General features: G+C 38.2%; 2 protein-coding genes across 3 annotated transcripts; one reads left to right on the forward strand and one right to left on the reverse strand.

Moving 5' to 3' along the window:
• Positions 1-6930: 6930 nt before the first annotated feature.
• On the forward strand, positions 6931-12120 carry dram1 (DNA-damage regulated autophagy modulator 1). The gene is made up of 7 exons (XM_004548342.3): positions 6931-7263; positions 7597-7664; positions 7875-8017; positions 8112-8289; positions 9289-9347; positions 9915-10007; positions 10097-12120. Exons 1-7 carry the CDS (start codon positions 7133-7135, stop codon positions 10133-10135), a joined length of 711 nt encoding a protein of 236 aa, XP_004548399.1. The 5' UTR covers positions 6931-7132; the 3' UTR covers positions 10136-12120.
• Positions 12121-12124: 4 nt separating this feature from the next.
• Positions 12125-19735, reverse strand: washc3 (WASH complex subunit 3). Of its 2 annotated transcripts, XR_013093732.1 has the most exons (8): positions 19529-19735; positions 18326-18424; positions 18165-18230; positions 17934-18068; positions 15091-15207; positions 14945-15009; positions 13272-14855; positions 12125-13206 (listed from the first exon to the last, which is right to left on the reverse strand). XR_013093732.1 is itself a non-coding variant. In XM_024805590.2 (7 exons), exons 1-7 carry the CDS (start codon positions 19577-19579, stop codon positions 14756-14758), a joined length of 633 nt encoding a protein of 210 aa, XP_024661358.1. In that variant the 5' UTR covers positions 19580-19735; the 3' UTR covers positions 12125-14755. The 2 variants fall into 2 exon arrangements, 1 of the variants encoding a protein (XP_024661358.1); XM_024805590.2 differs by having other exon boundaries at positions 12125-14855.
• Positions 19736-20370: the final 635 nt, after the last annotated feature.

Here is a 20370-nt window from a genome sequence, read left to right on the forward strand (position 1 = left end):
GCTGATGAAGCAGCACGCGCACGGCTGCCATCACCACCTCTTAAGCTCATTGTTGCCCTCTGGCGGCGAGGAGCAGAATGCATGGTGCCTTCACGGCCTTCTCTCACTGAGTAACTCGCGGTATGCCAATTGTCCCTAATACATTTTATACATTTCAAATGTATTATATTATATTATATTATATTATATTATATTATATTATATTATATTATATTATATTATATTCACAACTTTTTATGAATTACTGAATCAGTGCGCCCCAGGGCAGCTGTGGCTACAATGTAGCTTGCCATCACCAGTGTGTGAATGTGTGTGTGAATGGGTGGAGGACTGAATGTAGTATAAAGTGCTTTGGGGTCCATAGGGACCACATAAAGCACTATACAAATACAGGCCATTTACCATTTTACCATTTATAAAAAGCATCAATACTGAGGTTGACTTAAATAATAGTGTCTTTCATCAGTGGAACTGCATCAGAACTGTTGTTTCTTTATTTTCACTCCAAAAACTTCATTTTACATTTACTTCACATTTTTCACCTGCTGTCTTCACCACTGGGTCTGTGTAAACAAAAACAATGACAATATATGTAGTTTTAATATGCATCTTCCTTAGACTGTAACTTGTATTCCTCCTAAAATGGACACAAGAAATGGAAGCAGTTTTCTGCTGGACAAAAATGTATCATATTGCAGTCTAATTATTAAAATAAGTGTATAGAAAGGACAGGAATTCAAAAACAATGAGCTAATGCTGAAAGTGCAACTTTCATTCTATAATGAAAAGTGCAGGGTAGTTTTTATCTGGGGGGTTTTGCTAGTATTGTACAAAAGGGGTATATTATAATATTATATATATTATATTTCTCCCTTGAGTTTGGGGCTTTGGAAATGTCATTTCAGGAGCTTAATGGAACATTTCTGAACAACTGCAGTACAAGATCATCTGTTCAAATAACTGTGCGTAAATACAAGTTATCCAATATGGCACCACTTTGCCAAAGTCTAAAAATATGAATAAAAATGGGTCTGAGGGTTCTCCTCCAAGAAATTTGGAAGATCAAATTCCCAAATTCTTGATTTAAGGTCATTTTTAAAAAATGTGCTAATTTGTGTATTTCTACTGTGGGAATGTCAACAACATTCAACATACTGTAATGCAGCAAAGCTCTCCAGCGTCCTGTAAATTCAATTTAAATAAAAGTCCTGTGTTTTTGTGATTTTATTTGTAAGAATACAAGTAGTAAATAAGCCCTCCATCTGCTGAAACACACGATCAGAAAAGGGTGTGGTGACTGGCAAAATTGTGCTCACCAAACACGTGGTACAAACCTTTAAACTGAATAGTTTTTGTGCTTCTTTTTTTTTAAAGTTAGATGTAATCAGTAGCATGTCCACTTTACCCTGCATGTAGCTGTTGACATAGTGTTAAACGACAGTAGTCTGGTGATTTTTTTTTTCTTAAATGTACTTCAAACAGGTAAATTTACATATAATCTATATTAATTACACATAAAGTGAAAAGTTATAAGAATTTTGTTCTTCTAATTTAGATGATTATGACTCATGAAAACCAGAAATACAGTAGTTCACTTAGTTATAATTATTAATTAACATTAATTAATAATCGCATTATTTTCTTTATCAATTCATTTTCAATGTAAGTGGATTAGGATTCAAAAGGCATAAATACAGCATGTCCTTTGTTCAGTAAATTCATCCACAATCACAATCGTCCAGATGACGATAATCAACACCCTCCACAAGGAGGGGCAAGTGAGCCACAGCAGGTCGTTGGTGGAAAGACTGGCTGTTCACAGAGTGCTCTAACAATGCATATTAGTGGAAAGCTGACTGGAAGGCAAAAGCAACAGCGGTATCCGCTGGCTAGAGAGGCTCAAATCAACTTTCGTGAGACAAAAGTCAATTTGAATGAATTACTCATGTTACTCAGGACTTCATGGGGAGTGGACTAAGGCTGGTGTCAGAGCATTAATAACTACCAACTGTTGTGTCCTAGTAGCAAGCACTCCTGAACCAGATACGGTGTCAGAAGAGTCTTACCTGGACTGAAGAGAGAAACAGAAACTTTTAAAATAAAGGTAAATTTTGCATTTCATTTGGAACTCAAGATCCTGGAGGCTGATGGAGGAGTGGAGAGACACAGACTCCAAGGTGTGAGAAGTTTCTGGGTGCATGGCATCTGCTGGTGTTTGTGGTGGTTAGTCCAAAGTCAACTTAACTTCTACCAAGAGATTTTAGAGCATGTCAGCTTCCACCTGCTGACAGGCTGATTTCTTTAGCAGCTGCCCACAGTGCCAAAGCTACAACCAAATGATTTGCTGGCCACGTTATTGCTGTGCTTAATGGACCAGCCAACTCACCTAATCAGAACACCACAGAGAATCTCCAAATATGAGACATCATCACGAGGAAGATAAGAAACACTCGACCGAAAAGAGCTGAAGGCGGTTACCAGTTTGGCTCAGTGACCGAGCCAACGAAGATATGCAGCTGCCCAGGTTGGACTCTGACCTGAGGGTCTTTGCTGTGCGTTTTCTTGTCTCTTCTTCACTAATCTGTCTAACAAAGACTAGAAAGCCCAAAAGAGACAATTAGAAAAAAACCCAACCTGGTTATCAGTAATACATTAGCAGTACTACAACCTGATCACCTCCAGCTTAGGCTGCTGTAATTCATGGTAAAGGAGCCCAAAACCAAGTACAGTGTGAAATGAACATACAGTACTTACAGAAGTTGAACATTTCTGTAATACTAGTTATTTTTTGACCTCATAAAATACTCTAATAATCTAATAGAAATACTGGATGGATTTTTTATGCCATAATTATTCAAATTAAAGTTTAAAAATGCTCAAATGATTTCACTTAACATCCACCAAATACAGAATACATGAAAGCTTATCTTTTTTTTTTACTAAAATGCACTAGAATTAAGTTTTTCGTGTTTTTCAGTTGTTCAAATAAATTCAGTTTGTCCTTGATCATCATCACTGAACAACTGAATAATGTCATTTTATTATTGTCTTTATGTCATACTGTCATATGATTGAAAAGTCTCATGACTGTATTGCTGTTCATGCCACCACTTACAGTAAAAATGAAAATAAAAGTTTCTTCATAACACTGTATTGTGCAACTCCTGAAACCAGAATGTCAGCTTCTTTGGAGGAATCTCTGCTGCGTTTCAGTCATTTCTCCCTTTCCTCTATTCTGTCTGATGAAAGTCAAACCACATCATCATCATCATCATCATTATTATTATTACCATAATACAAGATTCCACTGTAATGTAAAACAATGCAACAATGACAGAGGCTGGAGTTTGAGAACAACACGACAAACGGGAGACAGGAAGTAGGGATTTTCTGACAGTTACGGGTTAGAAGGAAATGAATTGTGGAAACCACATGTGGTCAAGAGAATTCTCCAGAGTCCCGTGACGAGTAAGGACGATGCAAAGCGAGTCAAATGATGGTCTTCGTGGCAGGGACACAGCACATCACAGGTTGTTGCAGGAGTAGCTACTGAGAAACGTAAAAAGTAGCAGTGGTTCCCACAAGACAGTCTCGTGCGTTCCTTTAAATTCGGTGTCAGCCTCATATTATTATTAAAATTGCACTAAAGGAATGTATCAGATACAAATGTACTATATTGGTACACTTGAAATTATCTGACTACTAGCATGGAGGTTACGCAGGTGCCCTTTTTATACCTCACCTGTAGGTGTCATGCTAGATGCTGCAAATAGAATAGAATAGAAATAGAATAGAAAACTTTATTTGTCAATTTCTTCAAATGTACTTGCCATACAAAGGAATTGAAATTCACACTGTCCCATGCGTAGACATTGACAACAATAAAGTGCAGATGCACAACAAAAACAACCCTAACAATAAGGTAATATTAAATAGGTAACAGGATAGACAAGACCTAAAAATAAATAAAAATAAAGTGTTCCAACAGTGTTCCCTGGAAAATAGTATACTAGTCTACTTGAGGTAGTCCCAGGTTGTGGTTGGTAGGGGTTTTTGTTTTAATGCAGCATAAGACTATAGCAGCAGTAATAGTAATATAATAATATAAATAGTGCTAAAAGAAATACTAAAAATATATAGCAGCAGGTGTGTGCAATTGTAATGCAGAGGTAATTGTTTGCAGTCAGGAATGTTTTCCAGTTCTTGGTTCAGAGAGTGTTTCCTTGTTGGAGAGTGTGCGTGGATGGGGGGTGGGGTTCCAGTAAACCATATTTCCCTGGGAACATGCGAATGCATACATTTAGCCTCCCAGCCTGAGTAACAGAGGACAAAAGACCTTAGACAAGCAAGTAACCAAGAAGCTGGTGGTTACTGTGAGAGACACCCAGAGTCTAGAAAAAATCAGGTCCAGACCTGAGGCCAACAGAGCATCTGAGACCTGTGCACCAAGGCTGAACGCTCCAAGAAGAAAACAAACAAAAGAAAGATGCGCCATGCTCGTAGGATAATTCCCACAAAGAATTAAAAATAGAATTACTGCAAAGGAACCTTAAAATATATTAATTACTTATACCCTGGCAGGGCCTCTTTGGATGAAGGTGTCTAGTGATAATGGCTGAAACACGTAATTAATCCAAGGTCCACTACTGATGATATGTCCCAAATTTAAAATGATAATCTAGATCAATCTTTAATCCCTAAACCTAACCAAGGAAGGAAAATGGCAGATTAGCCTGGGTAAAAGAGCGAACGTTGAGGCACACAACGATGTGTGCAGCTGGCAAAGTTTCTGGGCTGCCTTTCCTCATAACAGCCGTCCCTAAAGAGTCTCCCCATCTAAAGCAATGCATTATCAGGGACTGTAACATCTAGTCCTTTTAACCAAATGAAGTACCGCGTTATATAACACAGTAATTAAATTTGTATCTAGATGTGTTTGGCTGCTCAATGTAGGGAGTTAAAAGTATAAAATATAAAGAAAATATGAGGAAGCACGAATTACCAGACCAACCGGACCTAACTTGCTTTACACTGCTGTCATTTATGCTGTAAATGTTGGCATGAGGACAACGTGGTTCCCCATAGAAACTGAGTATTCCTGGGAAAGAACTAGAAAGTAAATCCAATTCTTCGGCACACATAGAAGGAGGCATTTTAAGTGCTTTTCATTCCTTTGTGTCATGGACAAGAAAAGTGAAAAGACTCAAATGTAGATTTAAAGATTTAATTGAACGCTTTTTGCACTATTTGCAGTTGTTCAGAAATTTACTGAAACTGCGATTCACAACTGTTCTGTTCTCATGGGTTGTTGATTCAGTTAAGCAGTAATTGCTTTTACAGGAGAGGCTGGAGGTGCGTCTTCTCAGTTTTCACAGCCACAGCTGCATCTAAGGGTACTCTTTTTGTCTACAGGCCAGGGAGCTGGTAAGTATTTCTTTGTGTGTAGAGTGGACAGGGATGTTTCCCCAGAATGGAGAGGCAGGTGGGCACACAAGGATAAGATCAGCAGCCGAATGATCCAGTAAGGGAAGGGCAGGAGAACCGTTGGAACCGTAGATTCATATCAGTTGTGTGTGGAATCTGGAATCTGGCAGTTACAATTACTACTTGTATAACATAAGTACAGTTACATCATGAACATTCCCACACATGCATGTACACAACAGAGAGATAGAAAGAACGCAACCTGAGAGGACATAAGGATCACGACAAGTACCTCCACAAAACTACATAAGTGTCAACAAGTCCCCAGCCACCACTCTTTTCTTTATATTTTGTTATGAAAATGAGAAATATGTGCAGGGATTTATTGAAACATCCAAACATACACGAAAATACTGTGCACAATACAATTAACTTGAAAGTCAATGTTTGGTATGACCATCTTTATTCTTCAACACAAGCTTTGGTGTAATTTCTTTAATAGTTCTTCACGCCTCTTGAAGGACCTTCAAAGGTCTTCTTTGGGTGTTTCTGCCTTTTCTTCTGTTCTCTGTCAAGATAATCCCGTGCTGCTTTAATAATGTTGAGCGTTGAGGTTCAGGCTCTGAGGAGGCCAATCTTCTGGGGCTCGCTGCCATGCTGAAAATGAAACAGTTTCCAATCAAATGGTTTCAAAATGTTAATGCGTGGTGGATCAAAACCTGACAGTAGTTGACGAGGCTTCAGTCAACAGTAGATGGATCAACTCAAGGGCCGGATGCATCACTCAGGTCACAATGTTGTTATCTTTGGCAATTTTCATAGATTCGACTAAAGAAATGGGAATAAATCATGTGTTTTTGCCACAGACTGCTGATTAAAAAGGGCCTTAAGATACAAGTTAAATTTGGTTCTTTGCTAAGTTGTCTGTTATGAGCAGACGAAACACTGGCCCATCGTTCATACCTCAGTGTTAAGTGACCTAACAAAAAAACTAAACTAAACCAAAAAAGTAAGAAATATCCCCCTGAAAATGTTCAGGTAGCTAGACTGGACTGAAAATGAGTGTAGGGGGAAAAAAAGTTATAGTCTAGAAGGAAAAATACAAAGAAATGAGTGTCGGTTCAAGAGTTTTGCACAGCTGTGAAATAAATAAAAAAAACGCATAACAAGTCATAATGTATAATTCAAAGACAGTTATTTTTACTTCACAAACGCAGGCAGTTATGCAGATTTTTCACTCTATAAACTCAAATCTGTTCATATAAATGTAGAACTGCTGCTCACTCTGCTGTGGAAACTCTGAGTATCACCTCCGGTTGAAGTTAAGTTAAAAGACACTTCATTAGTTTGGTATTTTGCTGTTGTGTGTGTGTGTGTGTGTGTGTGTGTGTGTGTGTGTGTGTGTGTGTGTGTGTGTGTGTGTGTGTGTGTGTTTTCACAAAGATCAAAAGGAAGAAGGAAGCGCTTGATCGCCCTACGGGGGAGTAGCTCTGGGCTAGAGGTTACTGTACACTGTATATGCTGCTTACTGGCAGAGGCCAAGTTCATTGTTGCTCACACACCGCTGCATGTGACTGTCGTTCGCAGACCACAGACGGCAGCTGACACTCCTGTTCCTACACCAGCTTTTCTTATCGCATGGCTCTGTTTACTCTGCGCATATATACGTGAGAGAAAGTCTGCCTGAAGCTGAGCGCAAAAACTGGAGATGTACTGGTTCGAGCAAGGTCTGTGCGTCCTGCCAGCGTTCCTGGTCGTCTGGTCTTCCGCCACTTTCATTATTTGTTATATCATCGCGATTTACAGGCACGACGTCGATGTAATCTTCCCGTACATAAGGTAAGTTTATTTGAAGAGCTCACACAAAGCAGCCTTTCTCTCATGCTCAACCTGATTCGGAGCCGTGGAAAACGTTTCATGAGAAAACGTCTTAGTTTCGGTTTCTTCCGCTATAACAAACACCAGCTGCGTGTAGCCTGCACATCTGTTTATTGTAGGAGACTAGCGGAAAAATGTTCTTTCACTTCGCTTTCATTAGAAGACTTTTATGTTAAGAAGAGGCAACTAAATGTTTAATATTGTACAAAACACAGTCACACAACCCACGTATTGTACGTTTAACCCGAACTGAAAATCTGCACGGGTCTTTACTCTTTTTCTTTTTCTTTTCAGCGACACAGGTGTCAGCCCCCCAGAAAGCTGCATTTTTGGTCTGATGACTTTTATTTCTGCATGTGCAGGTATTTGAAATTCCAGTGTGGACATCTGCAGTGTCATCTCTGTGAACTGACTCTTTTTAGGCAACTCTGGGCTTTCCCTAAGGAGGAAGCATGCTTTCCAAAGATGCTTCTCACATTTCCCCTTTTTTAAGAAAATGAAAGTACAACTCATGGATTAGGGTAAATGTGTAGGTTTGCACACTCTCGTGACTCTCTGTGTTTTTTGCACAGGTGTGGGCACAATTTATGCCAGATACAAGCACGTGGAATTGCTGAGGGAGGACGCCACTAATGTGAGCGCACGCCTCAACAAAGCAGCGCTTTGGCTTGGTGTGATCTCATGTTTTGGCATGTGCATTGTTGCTACTTTCCAAGTATGTACTCACATTAAAATCACATTTAACACATCACAACTAATTCAGTGTAATTACAAGTGGTGCCTTTTCTTTTCTTTTTTCTTGATTGCAGGAAACAGTAGTGCAAATAGTCCATGATATTGGAGCAATTCTGTTTTTTGTCTGTGGCATTGTGTACATTATCCTCCAGTGTTTTATATCATTTCAAGCCCATCCGTATGGGTGCTCCAAGTATGTGTTTTGTGTGCGGGTCGCTATCGCCTCCCTTGCTGCTGTTGCATTTGTACCCAGTATCCTTTTTGAGTGTTCAAATGTCTGTGTGATTTAACTTTGTGATCATGATAACGATGATGAAGCTTTCATATATCAGGACTTAGAAAAATAAGTCATCTGGTCCTTCTTAGGTTTGAAAATGATTTAAATACAACTTTAGATGAACAATAATATGTGACGTATTATACCGTCATTATTTACTTATTTATATTTATTTATATTATTTATAACAAAAACTAAGCTGAAATGCAGAAGCAGTGTAGTACTGAAACTTTTTTTACTAGTCCCTCACATCGACTTTTAAAATAAATAATAGCACTGTGTATCATGTTATGTTCTATTCACCTGAAATTAGCCAAGACAAAGTTTTAAACAACCTTAGTTGTACATAATATGCAGTATAAATAACAGCCAAGGGTTTTAAAATGATTGAGAGACTGGGCAGCTCTTATGTGAAACAGCAAGTTGTTATAACGATTAAGAGCCACCACTGAAAAGAGTCTATCCCCTGTGCTTTTAAGCCTGGATTAGGACTTATTTAAGAGCAGCTGGTTTAGAGGCCTCAGTGCTCTGGTAGGATTGCAGGGTTTCAAAAGTGTGGCACCAAACCCTTGAGACTTAAAACCAAGTAAGAGAATTTTAAACTGAATACTGAAATGGAGTGGAAACCAGTCTAAGTAGGCCAGTGTAGGTGTAATGTGTTCACGTCGTTTCTTTCCCGTCAAAAGGCGAGCAGCTGCATTTCGAAAAGCTTGCAGGCAATAAAGACTGATCAGAGCCAACATATAAAGAGTTTCAGTAATCTAAACAAGAAGTAATAAAAGCAAAGTCAGACTGTATTTACATAATTTTAACCCCTGCTGAGGGCCGGCAGACTTTTTATTACAACCTGATATATAAACTTTTTTTTTGACTTTATTTTTCTCTTGGCAATATGTAAATGTATGACCTGCAGAATATTATGATTAGTGTCATTTCCTGTATCGACTCAGTGTTTTCCTTCACGGATAACTCAGCTGTCATCTGTGCATTTTACGTGAAACAAACGGAGCTGCACAGACAAAAGCATGACAAGGTAGGCCACAGTGTGTCAGCACATTGCATCAGATCACAGCACAGATCAGGAATAAAACGTATAGTGTCAAAATAGTGACATAAAGTGTCAAAATGTGGGAAATGTTTGGGGTTTTTTGGGGGGGGGGGTCTAATACATAGATCCAACAAACATTCCCCAACATGTCAGTGATGATTTTTGGTAAATTTACTATTGGCATTAAATGGAAGTGTGTGCATAACACAAACTTCTCACTGCCATGAGTCAGCTAAAAGAACTAGAAACCTTTTGTGGAAGTTAAGAGAGTCTGAAAAGAAGCAGCAGAGAAAAACAAATGGTGATGCAAATAATGTTCAAACGCCAATATCAGATAATATGTGAGAACTGTTTACCGTTGCCATTGTCCATTGTTCATCTGCGCTGCCTAAATGTGAGAAGTTGTGCAAAAAAGTATTCTAACAGTAAACTAGTCGAAGTATATTTGGCATCATTGGACAGAAAGTTCCAACATTTATGGACCAAAAATTATAATAATCATTATTAGATGCATAGAATTTTCTGATTTAAGCGTCTGTTTCCATCGTGCAGGACTATCCCTTCCATGTAGCCAGTGCAGTATGCGAGTGGATTGTTGCCTTTACCTTTGTCTTCTTCTTCTTCACATACATTCATGATTTCAAGGTCAGTATCTCACTGTCACACATAGTATATAGTTTTTTAATATATATTTATTCATTTGCTAAAATTCTTCTTTTTTTATTCTCCTACAGTTCTTTACCTTACGGGTGAAAGCAGAACTTGAGGATTAGTCTTGGAACATTTTGGGCCACAAACATTAAGATAAATAAGTATTTACATTTTATGTATGTATCTTTATTCCTGTCCAATTTCCCCTGGCTGAAATTTTGGTAGAATACAGTAGATACTTAAAAATATATCTATTTATGCATTTTAGTACAACTGGCTGTCTGTCACGTGTGACAGATGGAAAAACTATGCAAATACTGTATTATTACATTGTTTTTACACAAACTATTTTCAAGTGTACTTAATGTTGCCTGCTTACTTTGCACTTTGCTGTTGCCACACCAGCATGACACATTCTGTGAGAGCTTTGACTTTACATAGGAGAAGTTCATCACACAGTAAGCACATGATCGGTGCACTCGGGGCTAAATGACAATACCACTCAGACCACTCAGTATGTCTGTGGCTACTTGGCAGTCTGACCTGTCTTTGACTGACAGTAAATGTGTACTAGTTGTTGGTTTTGTGCAGAGGTTTATGAATTCCCAGTTTTATTGGATGACCACATTATTGCAATATCAAATTAAGGAGGAAAACCTCCTGCTGTGGATGCTCAGATTCACAGTTTTGGTTTCGGTATTTGAATCTGTCCTCTCCACATTGTTGACTCATGAAAAGTCCAACATGGTGTTTCTGACTGACATGAGTTACTGTATACTGTTCACGTTCTCAGTCATGCTAGCAGACACTCCAATATCATCTCTGGTGCTGCTACAAATGTAGATTTTCATACAGGTAATAGGAATTATGCTACTTTTTAGTAGGAATTATACAATATGAACCGAAAGTAAAGCTGGAATTCTGGAGGTTCATTCAATAGGGCTTCTGGCTGGTTTTTCACTTGTAACCTTACATCGTACGGTTTTAATCTAGGCAGAAGTTTCTGGTACCAAGTATGGATCTTGTACCTAGTAAGAAAAAGATATGTTTTTTAAGTGTGTAAGGTATGAGTCATGGATCATTTTAGGTGTGCAGGCTGACTTTAAAGTAAGGATGGCAAACTTTAGACAACTTTGATCTTAAATGAGCTGGACCAGTGGAATTACATGATAAATATGTAAAATCATAGAAAAGCTTTTGGTAATTTATTACCCAGACAGTCTTTGTCCAGTCCGCTGTCAAAAGCTTGAATTTATATAGATGACAGTGAAAAAACAGGAACTTGCTGTCATTTTCTTGTTTATCTATGAATTACTTTGGCGTAGTATGTCTGCCAAGCTCAAAAACATATCAGAATACAGTTAAAAGTACAAAGTCTATGCACTCCATCACATTTTCCAGACCTGCCGAGTGGCAAACTGGAGTCTTTACCAGGCCGATTCTGGCCCCAGGCCTTATGTTTGACACCCCATACTTAAAGGGTGTTGGACTACACCCATCTTCCAAATATTGATTTTAGCAGGTGGGTGGGGTGAGATGTTTGTGGCATTGCAGCTGGTGTAATTTGGCGTAATTTATTTATTTACTTTTAGATGTTTAGAGGAAAACATCTAAAATTAAGAGCCACCGTTTTAGCCAAAAATCAGCAAAGTAAAATCACTGGGAGACTAGAAGAGGGCTGTAAAACTCTGAGAAAAATGTGTGATTTAGAGATTGTTACATAAAAGGAACAAGGGAAGATATTAACAAACTAGAAGGCTACTTGAAAGTTTCATTACCTTTAATCTCTCAGACAGAGAGACATGCAAACTGAGAAAAGTGGTCAAGTTTTAGCGGAGCAGCAGGCACATACTTCTGCTGAACTGCTCTCGACTGGAGCTGTTAATGTGGAGCTGGAATAAACGTACTGTACATTAAAGAAAATAAAAGGATCCTGCGCAGTGATGTATACAGGTTGTAACCATTTCACTACAGGTACTGTTTTTATAAGAGGGAAACATTTTATTTTTGTTTTTTCTGAACTACTTTTGTACTTTTGCTTATAAAATGAGTTACAACACAGATTGTAATGCACAGCTGAGATGCATAATAAAAGCACATATTTAAAAAAAGAAAAGAAAAAGTGTACGAGTGTTTATTTAAGGCAGAATCACAGATCCAGCATGGTGTTTTTTCAGTACAACTCCACACTTATCTCACTTCAATTTAGCATCTGTTAAAAGACATCTTATCCCTGACAGCGATGACATGATTGCCCCTCTTTCTCAGGCTTGTACCCACAAGCTTTGAATCACATGACGATGAAGAGTCGTACTTCCTACCAACAACAAACACCACAAGAAAGACTGCAGTTCACACATCACCTACAAAAGCTAGAGCATAACTCTACAAAACCAGGTGAAGATCAAGAGGCATGTCGTTGGACTGACTGGCTGTAGAGTGTATTAGTACTCAGTGTCTTAATAGTACAGTAATTAATTTCTCTGTATCAAACATCAAAACTTAAGCAGCTTTGGGAAATTAACATTTTTCAAAGAATTTGAATATCAAACAACAAACAAATATCAAAAAGAAAATAGTTTTATTGTTATAAATTATTAGATTCAACTAAATGGATGAAAGTGCACTAGGCAGTGCTGCAGGTACGGATTTAAAGTCTTGATAAAGAATATTTTAGTCTGAACAGCATCCTCTTTTTCCATCAAGGTTACACAATAATCAAAAAGATTACTGCACAAGTCTTACCATTATTGGAGAATAAACCATTTCTGAATAACATGGCAAATATTAGCCACTTTTGCTCATAATCAGCAAGTGTTTATGTTGTGATGTCTCCGAAAGACGGCGCTCTGATACCTACATTTGTTGCTCGAATAAAGGTGGTGTGGACACTTATACTACATTTAATTTATGTAATGTAAAATCATTTTTTTCACCTCCATCTCTTTAAAAAATAAAAAAAAAAATCATACCCATACATCATACAGAGTGAGGAAATTATTATACGTGAGCCTGATTAGCAGCTGCAGAGCAACTTTTCCTTTGTGTGAGTTGATGCAGATATGACAGGCTCCATGAATGAGATCAGTCATAGGTTTCTCATTGAGCCTCGTCCAAGTACGACACGTTGCTGGCTCTGCCCGTGACGGCTGGGTAAACACAGACGTGAGGGCAGCTCGAAATGCAAGCACACCTGGCTGATGAACGCATCAGCCAGCACAATCAGGAAGTCATATTCAGCTCGAAATGCAAGCACACCTGGCTGATGAACGCATCAGCCAGCACAATCAGGAAGTCATATTCAGGAGTGTAATACAAACCTTAGGTGAGATAGTTAAGCACTTTAGAGTGAAAACAAAAAGCATTTATAGTATAACACATGTAAGAAGTGTGAATCTTCCCATTTAATTCTTCCCATTTAAACCACAGATCAGATCAGTTCATACCTCTGCTTTTATTTAGAGTGGATAAATAACAAAACCGAGATAAGTTTTTTTCTTTTTTTTGCCACAAGTCTGATCTCTTTGATAATGAAAAAAAAATACACCACGTCACTACTGTGATGTATATCCAAGTTCAGTTGCTGCACTGGACTTTCCTTTATTATTACATTTCACCAGGCATGGTGAAGACTATACTGTATATAGTATAGGATGTAAATGATATATAGTCTTTGTGTTAGAACTGTTACGTATTTACTTCTAACTTAAAAATAATTAAACAACAGTACAATTTTTTTTTAAAAATAGAGAGAAAAGCGTTTCAAGATCCAAAGATTTAATTTACCCCTGAATGCACATGAACATATCCAACATTGAAAATACCAACATATTTGTTCTTCCTATTAATAAAGTTTATGCGGAGGCAAAATCTATGGAAGCTCGTTTTCGCCACTCAAAAAAAAAAAAAACTTATTTTAATTTCAATTTTTATTTCATTTTTAAAAATTTAATTAGGTTCCGAAAGTCTGAGTTATCAATGGGAAAAAATTCAGTGGCAGTAATAAGCCTCCATAGAACTGATGTGAGCTGAGGGGAGTAGTTAAAATATTTCAACTTTACCAAAAAGTTCACTTCATGCTACATGACCTCAGATTCTCCTCAGTGCCGATAAGAAATAAAAGACAAACTTGAGGTAATCTCGAGCTGTATAGTTGAACTTTGCTTTGAAACAGAGACAGGAAAAAGGAGAAGGTTTAGATGAACATGAGTAAATGTTTGGGACATTATGTTAAGTTCTAAATTAATGTACTGTAACTTGATTCCTTCTCATCCTGCTGGTTGTTAAGAGTGAATGTTCATGGGTTTCCAGCTATATTCTCTGCAGCTGGTGTGAACACAACATTTCAGACATTAGTGATTAGTCAGTGGTGCAACTACCACAGAAGACCTCTATGTGATATGGTTTGGTTTTGTTAAAACACTTGCTACTGTCATCTTCTGACTGCTGCTTGTATGATTAAGAGGAAAAAATGATCTCCTCCTCTTGAAAAGTAATTTATGAGAAAAAAAATTTTTTTTCAAAAATAAAGGTCACTGAATGACTAAACAGGAGAACCAGTTCAGCTCTTTTAAACTGAAACTACAGTCACTCAATTTGGATTTCCTGTTTCAGGCACCTACATTCACACCACTTCCTTCGAAGCCCTTAACAGGTACCTCATACTTCCTCGCTACGGGCCTAAAGCTGTGCAGACAGCGATGGATGAGGAAACTTTGTGTGTTGAGGACAAATGAGCAATTTCAGTCACTAAAAGATGATTCACTATCAGAGTTGCTGCCGGCAGCGTCTTGGTCCTCTGAGGTCTTCGTTCCTCCGTCGGGCACGGGGGCATCAGGTGTGCTATGGTCAACAGAGAACAAGTCACATATTGTTTGTCAGTTTATCAGAAAACTGGTAATAACCAGAACAGTAATTTAAAAAACGCTCACTCAAGCAGATTGGGATCCAAACCCTCCATGACCATTTTATTCCGTATGGCCATCACCGGAACCCCCTGTGGCACATTAAACATCACATTAAGGCACAAAACTAAACCGTTACGCAGGTAACCACAGCAGCAGTAATAATAACTCACCACTTGAACCATTTTCAGGTATCGGGCATAGCGCGGGTCTTTGGCCACCGTCATGACGTTCTCTGCAGCCGCTTCTGCTTTTTGCGTCGCTGAAGCTTCTGGTGTGGTCTGAGCAGGCTGCAACATGACACATGCACAGAAACGAAGGCAGAGTGAAGCGGTTTAGATGACAGTAGATATCCTGACAGGTTTTACATTTTCATAGTTTAAGATATGTTTTTAAATCAGGTGATACAATTTTGGAAGTACCTGGAAACATACACATTTCATCACTTTGTTTAGGGGCGTAGTGCTACCTGTTTATTTCTTTAAGGGACCATGTACTAAATATATTAGTCACATGAAAGCAAAAGATGCTTTGTATTAGATTTAGCTACTAGCTACTACTGTCCATCTGCAGGCCCTGAGCAGTTAAAAACCAGTGAAATCACCAAATAACAGATATGCACATGATGAAATACCAAATAAATATGTGCATAGACACACATATAATAAAAAACAAATAGATTTTGCAAAAACAAAAAGAAAATTATAATGAAATTAATTCTCAAAATCCTTTTTTTATCCAAATCATGAGAGGAGAATCTGTGCAAATCTGCAAATCCTTTGGAAGCAAATTCCAAGCTTTATTTTATCTGTTAGGGAAAGTAGACTGTAAAAAAGTGGTGCCTTGCTCAGGCACGCTACAGTGCCCCCTTGTGGTGGACCCGATCGCTCTGCAAATTTGCTCAGAGCATTTGATAACTTTTTGAATGGTGAATGCTAACTTAACAGCAACTTGCTCAAAGACATTACAATGTACATGCAACACTCCCAGCAACAAGATCATAAAAAATGATTGGTGAATACACTAAACAGCAACGGTCCTATGATGGAGCCCTGTGGGATCTCATAGTACAGGATTTCAGTGATGATATTTAGCTTAAATAAATCTTCCCCTGTAAGACCATCTCCTTTGGCATTCAGTCATTCATCACACCTTTCTCTACTTAAACAGGTCCCTTTTCCCCTTTTCCAGAGATTTGTTGCCCCCCCCTCTCATCTATTCTCTTTTGTGGTAGAATAATGCATGAAGTGTTAACTGTAAAAAGTAAGTGTGCAACAATACACAAAATTCACGGTTCGGTTCGATACTTTGGTGTCACGGTTCGATATTTTTTCGATACAAAAAAAAATGTTCATGCCTTTTTAATTTGTCATTTATTAAAATTATAAATATATATTTTAACTCAAAAGTACAGTTTTTAAATTTAATGTTGCTGAAACAACAAAGGGATAAAAAAAAATCTGATTGAGGAATCACTCATCTTTGGAAAGGAGAGTTTATTACAGAGAAATGGCTCTTTCCAAAATAAAAGCTATACTATACGCTTCTTGTTTGTAGCATCCGTGCTTGTTGTTTTTGTCTGCTTCCACTTGTCTTTGCACTAGGATGCTGTTGGAGTAAATGTGCAGTCATATTCGTTGTGTTCCCACTAGTGCTGTCAGCGTTAATCTCGTTGAAATGGCGTTAAAGCCACAACACGGCAAATCTCCGTTAACGAGCTACCGTGGATCGCCCCGTGCGTGGGGCTGGACGGCGTCAACACGTTAACGAGCTAACTGCGCTAACACACTAGTTCCCACCAATGTAATTGAGCATTGCGTGGCACAACCGACATACTGTTTTTCTTTTGTCCATGACGCGCTTACCTTCAGGGTCATACGTCACATGAAAACCAAAATAGTTCCAAACACCACATCTGAATGAGGGTGGGGGAGGTTCAATTTGCCATGTTGCAAGGAGAGCTTAACTTCTGTCTCGCTAGCTTGCCCTGCGCTCAGTGAATCTGCGTTCGACTACTCCGCCTAGGCTGCACTGTCGAGCGCAGATCCACTCAGCGCTCAGCACAGACAGCATCGTCAGAAGGAAAGTTGATAAAATTAATTTAAAAATTTGTATTGTTCGATACATATGCGTACCGAACCGAAAGCACTGTATTGAACGGTTCAATATCGATACGAGTATCGTTGCACCCCTAGTAAAAAGATAAATGTTTTGTCTTTAAATAAAAAAGTTTGACTTTTCCACAACATGTTTCTGCAAATGTTTCACAATAAGAGAAATGAAAGCCTGTAAAAGTTTTCTGTTTGAGGTCCTCTTTGCAAGGGATCTTTCAAATAACATTTATGCTCTTTTCATCATCTCATTTACCCTAAACTATCTTCATGTGGCTCTTTTTTAAAATTGCTCCACTGGTAGATATAAATAATACAAGTGGGAGATTCCTGCTTTGAAGTTCTTTCATTTTCACTTCAGTAACAGAGGTGGAGGTCATCAAAACCACTACAATTTGATTATATTCCCAAAAAGAAAAAACACCAAAGTTTAATTTGTCTTCAACTACTTCAGTTTTTTCTCTTTACTGGCTCTCTTGCATTAAAAGAGCTACTCTGGAAACAACTGAACTTCAGCCAGATAAAGCTCCATGGAAATATTCCCTTTCTTCATCTAGAGGAAGAAAAACAAAAACCACATGTGGTGGGACATCATCCCATTGTAGTCAAAACAGTGGAAATTTTTACTTGAATGTCTGGACAACAAATACAGAAGAGAAAAGCTGCTCTGGCTCCCATCGTGTCAAAGATATATTAGAGGAGCCTCTCTCAATGTGGGATTGTCAAGTTGAAAATGGACTAAACAGGTCAGATATTAAGTTCTAATTAGGTGGTCTTGGGGGTGCTTTGAAACCTTTGTCTGCTCACAGGTTTATTTTTAAAACTGTCAAAAAAAATCCTCGACTTTGCAGTTCAGCGAAGCTGGATGGAGCTATGTTTCCATGTGTACGAGTTTGTGTATCTACCTCTTCTTGAGGCGCTGCTACTGGACCATCGATTTGGCTCTGATTGGGGATGATGGGTCCATTGGCCTGTGCAGTCTGCTGCTGCTTACTGAGTCCTTCGACTGTGACGTCCTCCAGTCCAGGAATGGAAGACAACTACACAGAGCACAATATTGCTCCATAAATATCAAGTAAATTGGCATGAAATTAAGATAATGTTGCACTGCAGCCTGCAGAGGCTTCAGAACTCACCTTGGCCTCCAAAATGCACAGGCTGGTTTCTATCTGCTGTATGCGAAGAGATATGTTTGCAAGTTTCTGGGGGAAGATGTTATACAACAGTTCAGGATTTAAGTGTTACAGACATTTTTTGTTTCATGATGAGAACAGAAGAGAAATAAAGATAAACAAACCTCTTCACACACTGTGGAAAAGCGGTTAAGGAAGCGGACAGTGTGTGCAACAAATTGATTGAGATAGGCAACAATTTTTCTCTGCTGGATCGCAGGAACCTGAAGGAAACACAGGAAAAGGAATTTAAGGTAGAAGGAACATAAGTGTAATATAACAAGGAAATGAAACAACTCCCAGTCCAATCTCCCCTTAAAGCAACTTCTCCTCCCTAGGCTGCACACATCTTCTTTCCCCTGCTCCTTTTAGGTGTCGGCACATCAGATCATTCACCTCCACTTCACCCTGCCCTGAAAATCATCCTCCTTCACTTCATCCATGAACCCCCTCTGTGGTCTTTCCCTTTTGCTCCTGCCAGGCAGCTCCACGTTTAACACCCTTTGTCCAATATATCCCTCCTCTGCACATCCAAACCATGTCCGCCTTGTCTCCAGGTCCACCCTGATCACTCCCAATCAAAATCTGAACATTTTCATCTTTTTAACAACTTCTTTAGTAGTGCTGTCTCCAAACGATATATATGCCATTTCATATTTTATTGTTATGTTTTGCTTTCTTTTTATTTTCTCATTTTCTGTCTTTTATAACCTTTTAATCAGTTTTTTGTGAAGTATCTTGCTTTTAAACGTGATGCAAAAATATTTTTATTATTCTTGTGAAAAAAAATAATGAGTAGAACAAGTTTAACATACTGACAGTCATTCACAGGCAACTTCAAATGCTGAATGCAAAATATACCACTTATATTTCACAAGAGCAAAACAGCATTTTAGATTAGCTAATATTGCCCAGAACGGTTAATAAAATAAAAAGCATCCCTTCCCGAAAAACAGTTATTTATACAAAAGACAGACATTTTCACTTCATAGATTTATTTTAAACAAAACTGTTTAAAAAAAGATAAGCGTAAGTATATCTCTTTGCAAAGGTTAAATCTGTTAACCTGGAAGATCAAGTGTAGAAACAACATATATTCACTTCAGAAAAAAAAAATCCCACATTTATCAGGGAAATTGAACTACAAGCGCTTGCGACAGTCATATCTGTTAATGACTTACAAGCTATAGGCTTCTATCACCGATAAACAGCCTTTGTGTTATCTTACTTCTTAAACAAAACATATGTCAAGCAGCTCTGCTTGTGCCTGCTTTCATTTCCTCACCAGCTACTCAAATAGCTATGTTAGCTAACTAGTCAACGCCAACCTTGGTAAGGTCGACTCCAGAGCCCACGATGGGCAGCCCGTCCTCGTCCATGTTGGATGGCTGAAGATTAAAGTGCACTTTCAAATTCAGCAGCAAGAAATTTCACTGCAAAAAAGACCGAAAACAGGTTATTAAAACATTTACATATGTGAAACGGTTCACGTGACTCTGGGTTGCGTGATCACGTCCTGACGTCACCAACTGCGTAGCAGAAGTCTGCCTCGAAGTCGCACTTCAAAAACCCTCGAGCCTGTATTTTTTTTTAACCCTGTATTTTTTCTTGTTCCCCGCTTTACCTAAATTATATGCACTGTCAACCGCCATGTTTGTATTTTTCTGTAAATTGTTTGTGTTAAAATAAAGTTAAGTGGCGGTGGTGGGTTGGGTGTTACTTCAAAGTAAAAGTTGAACTTTTGCTACATTCGGAGCTAATTGTAATTTAGCCATGAAAATATCATTGTTGTATAGAATTTGCATTTATTTAGTTATTTATTTATAGGTTTTTGACAACAAAAAATAAAGAACAGATTATAGGAGGCAAGCAAAACAATGAACTCAAACAATGAGGTCTTCATTATCAGATAATGTTCATGCTTTTTAAATTAAAAAAATCTCAGTTAAAAGAATGCTTGGAGTTATATTGTTGCAAATTTTAATTCTTTAAATCTTGCTTTGTTAGATAGGAGATATTTTTACTTTATTACGGTCTACTGTTTTGTTTTTGTTTTTTTACATGGACATGAATATCGTGGTACTGACTGCCAAGAACAAGGGTGATGTACAGAGCTGTAGTAACTACAGAGGGATAAGGCTGATGTGCCAAACCGTGACGCTATGAGAAG

The sequence above is a fragment of the Maylandia zebra genome, linkage group LG17 (genome assembly GCF_041146795.1).
Source record: "Maylandia zebra isolate NMK-2024a linkage group LG17, Mzebra_GT3a, whole genome shotgun sequence".
In the NCBI taxonomy this organism is placed as follows: domain Eukaryota; kingdom Metazoa; phylum Chordata; class Actinopteri; order Cichliformes; family Cichlidae; genus Maylandia; species Maylandia zebra.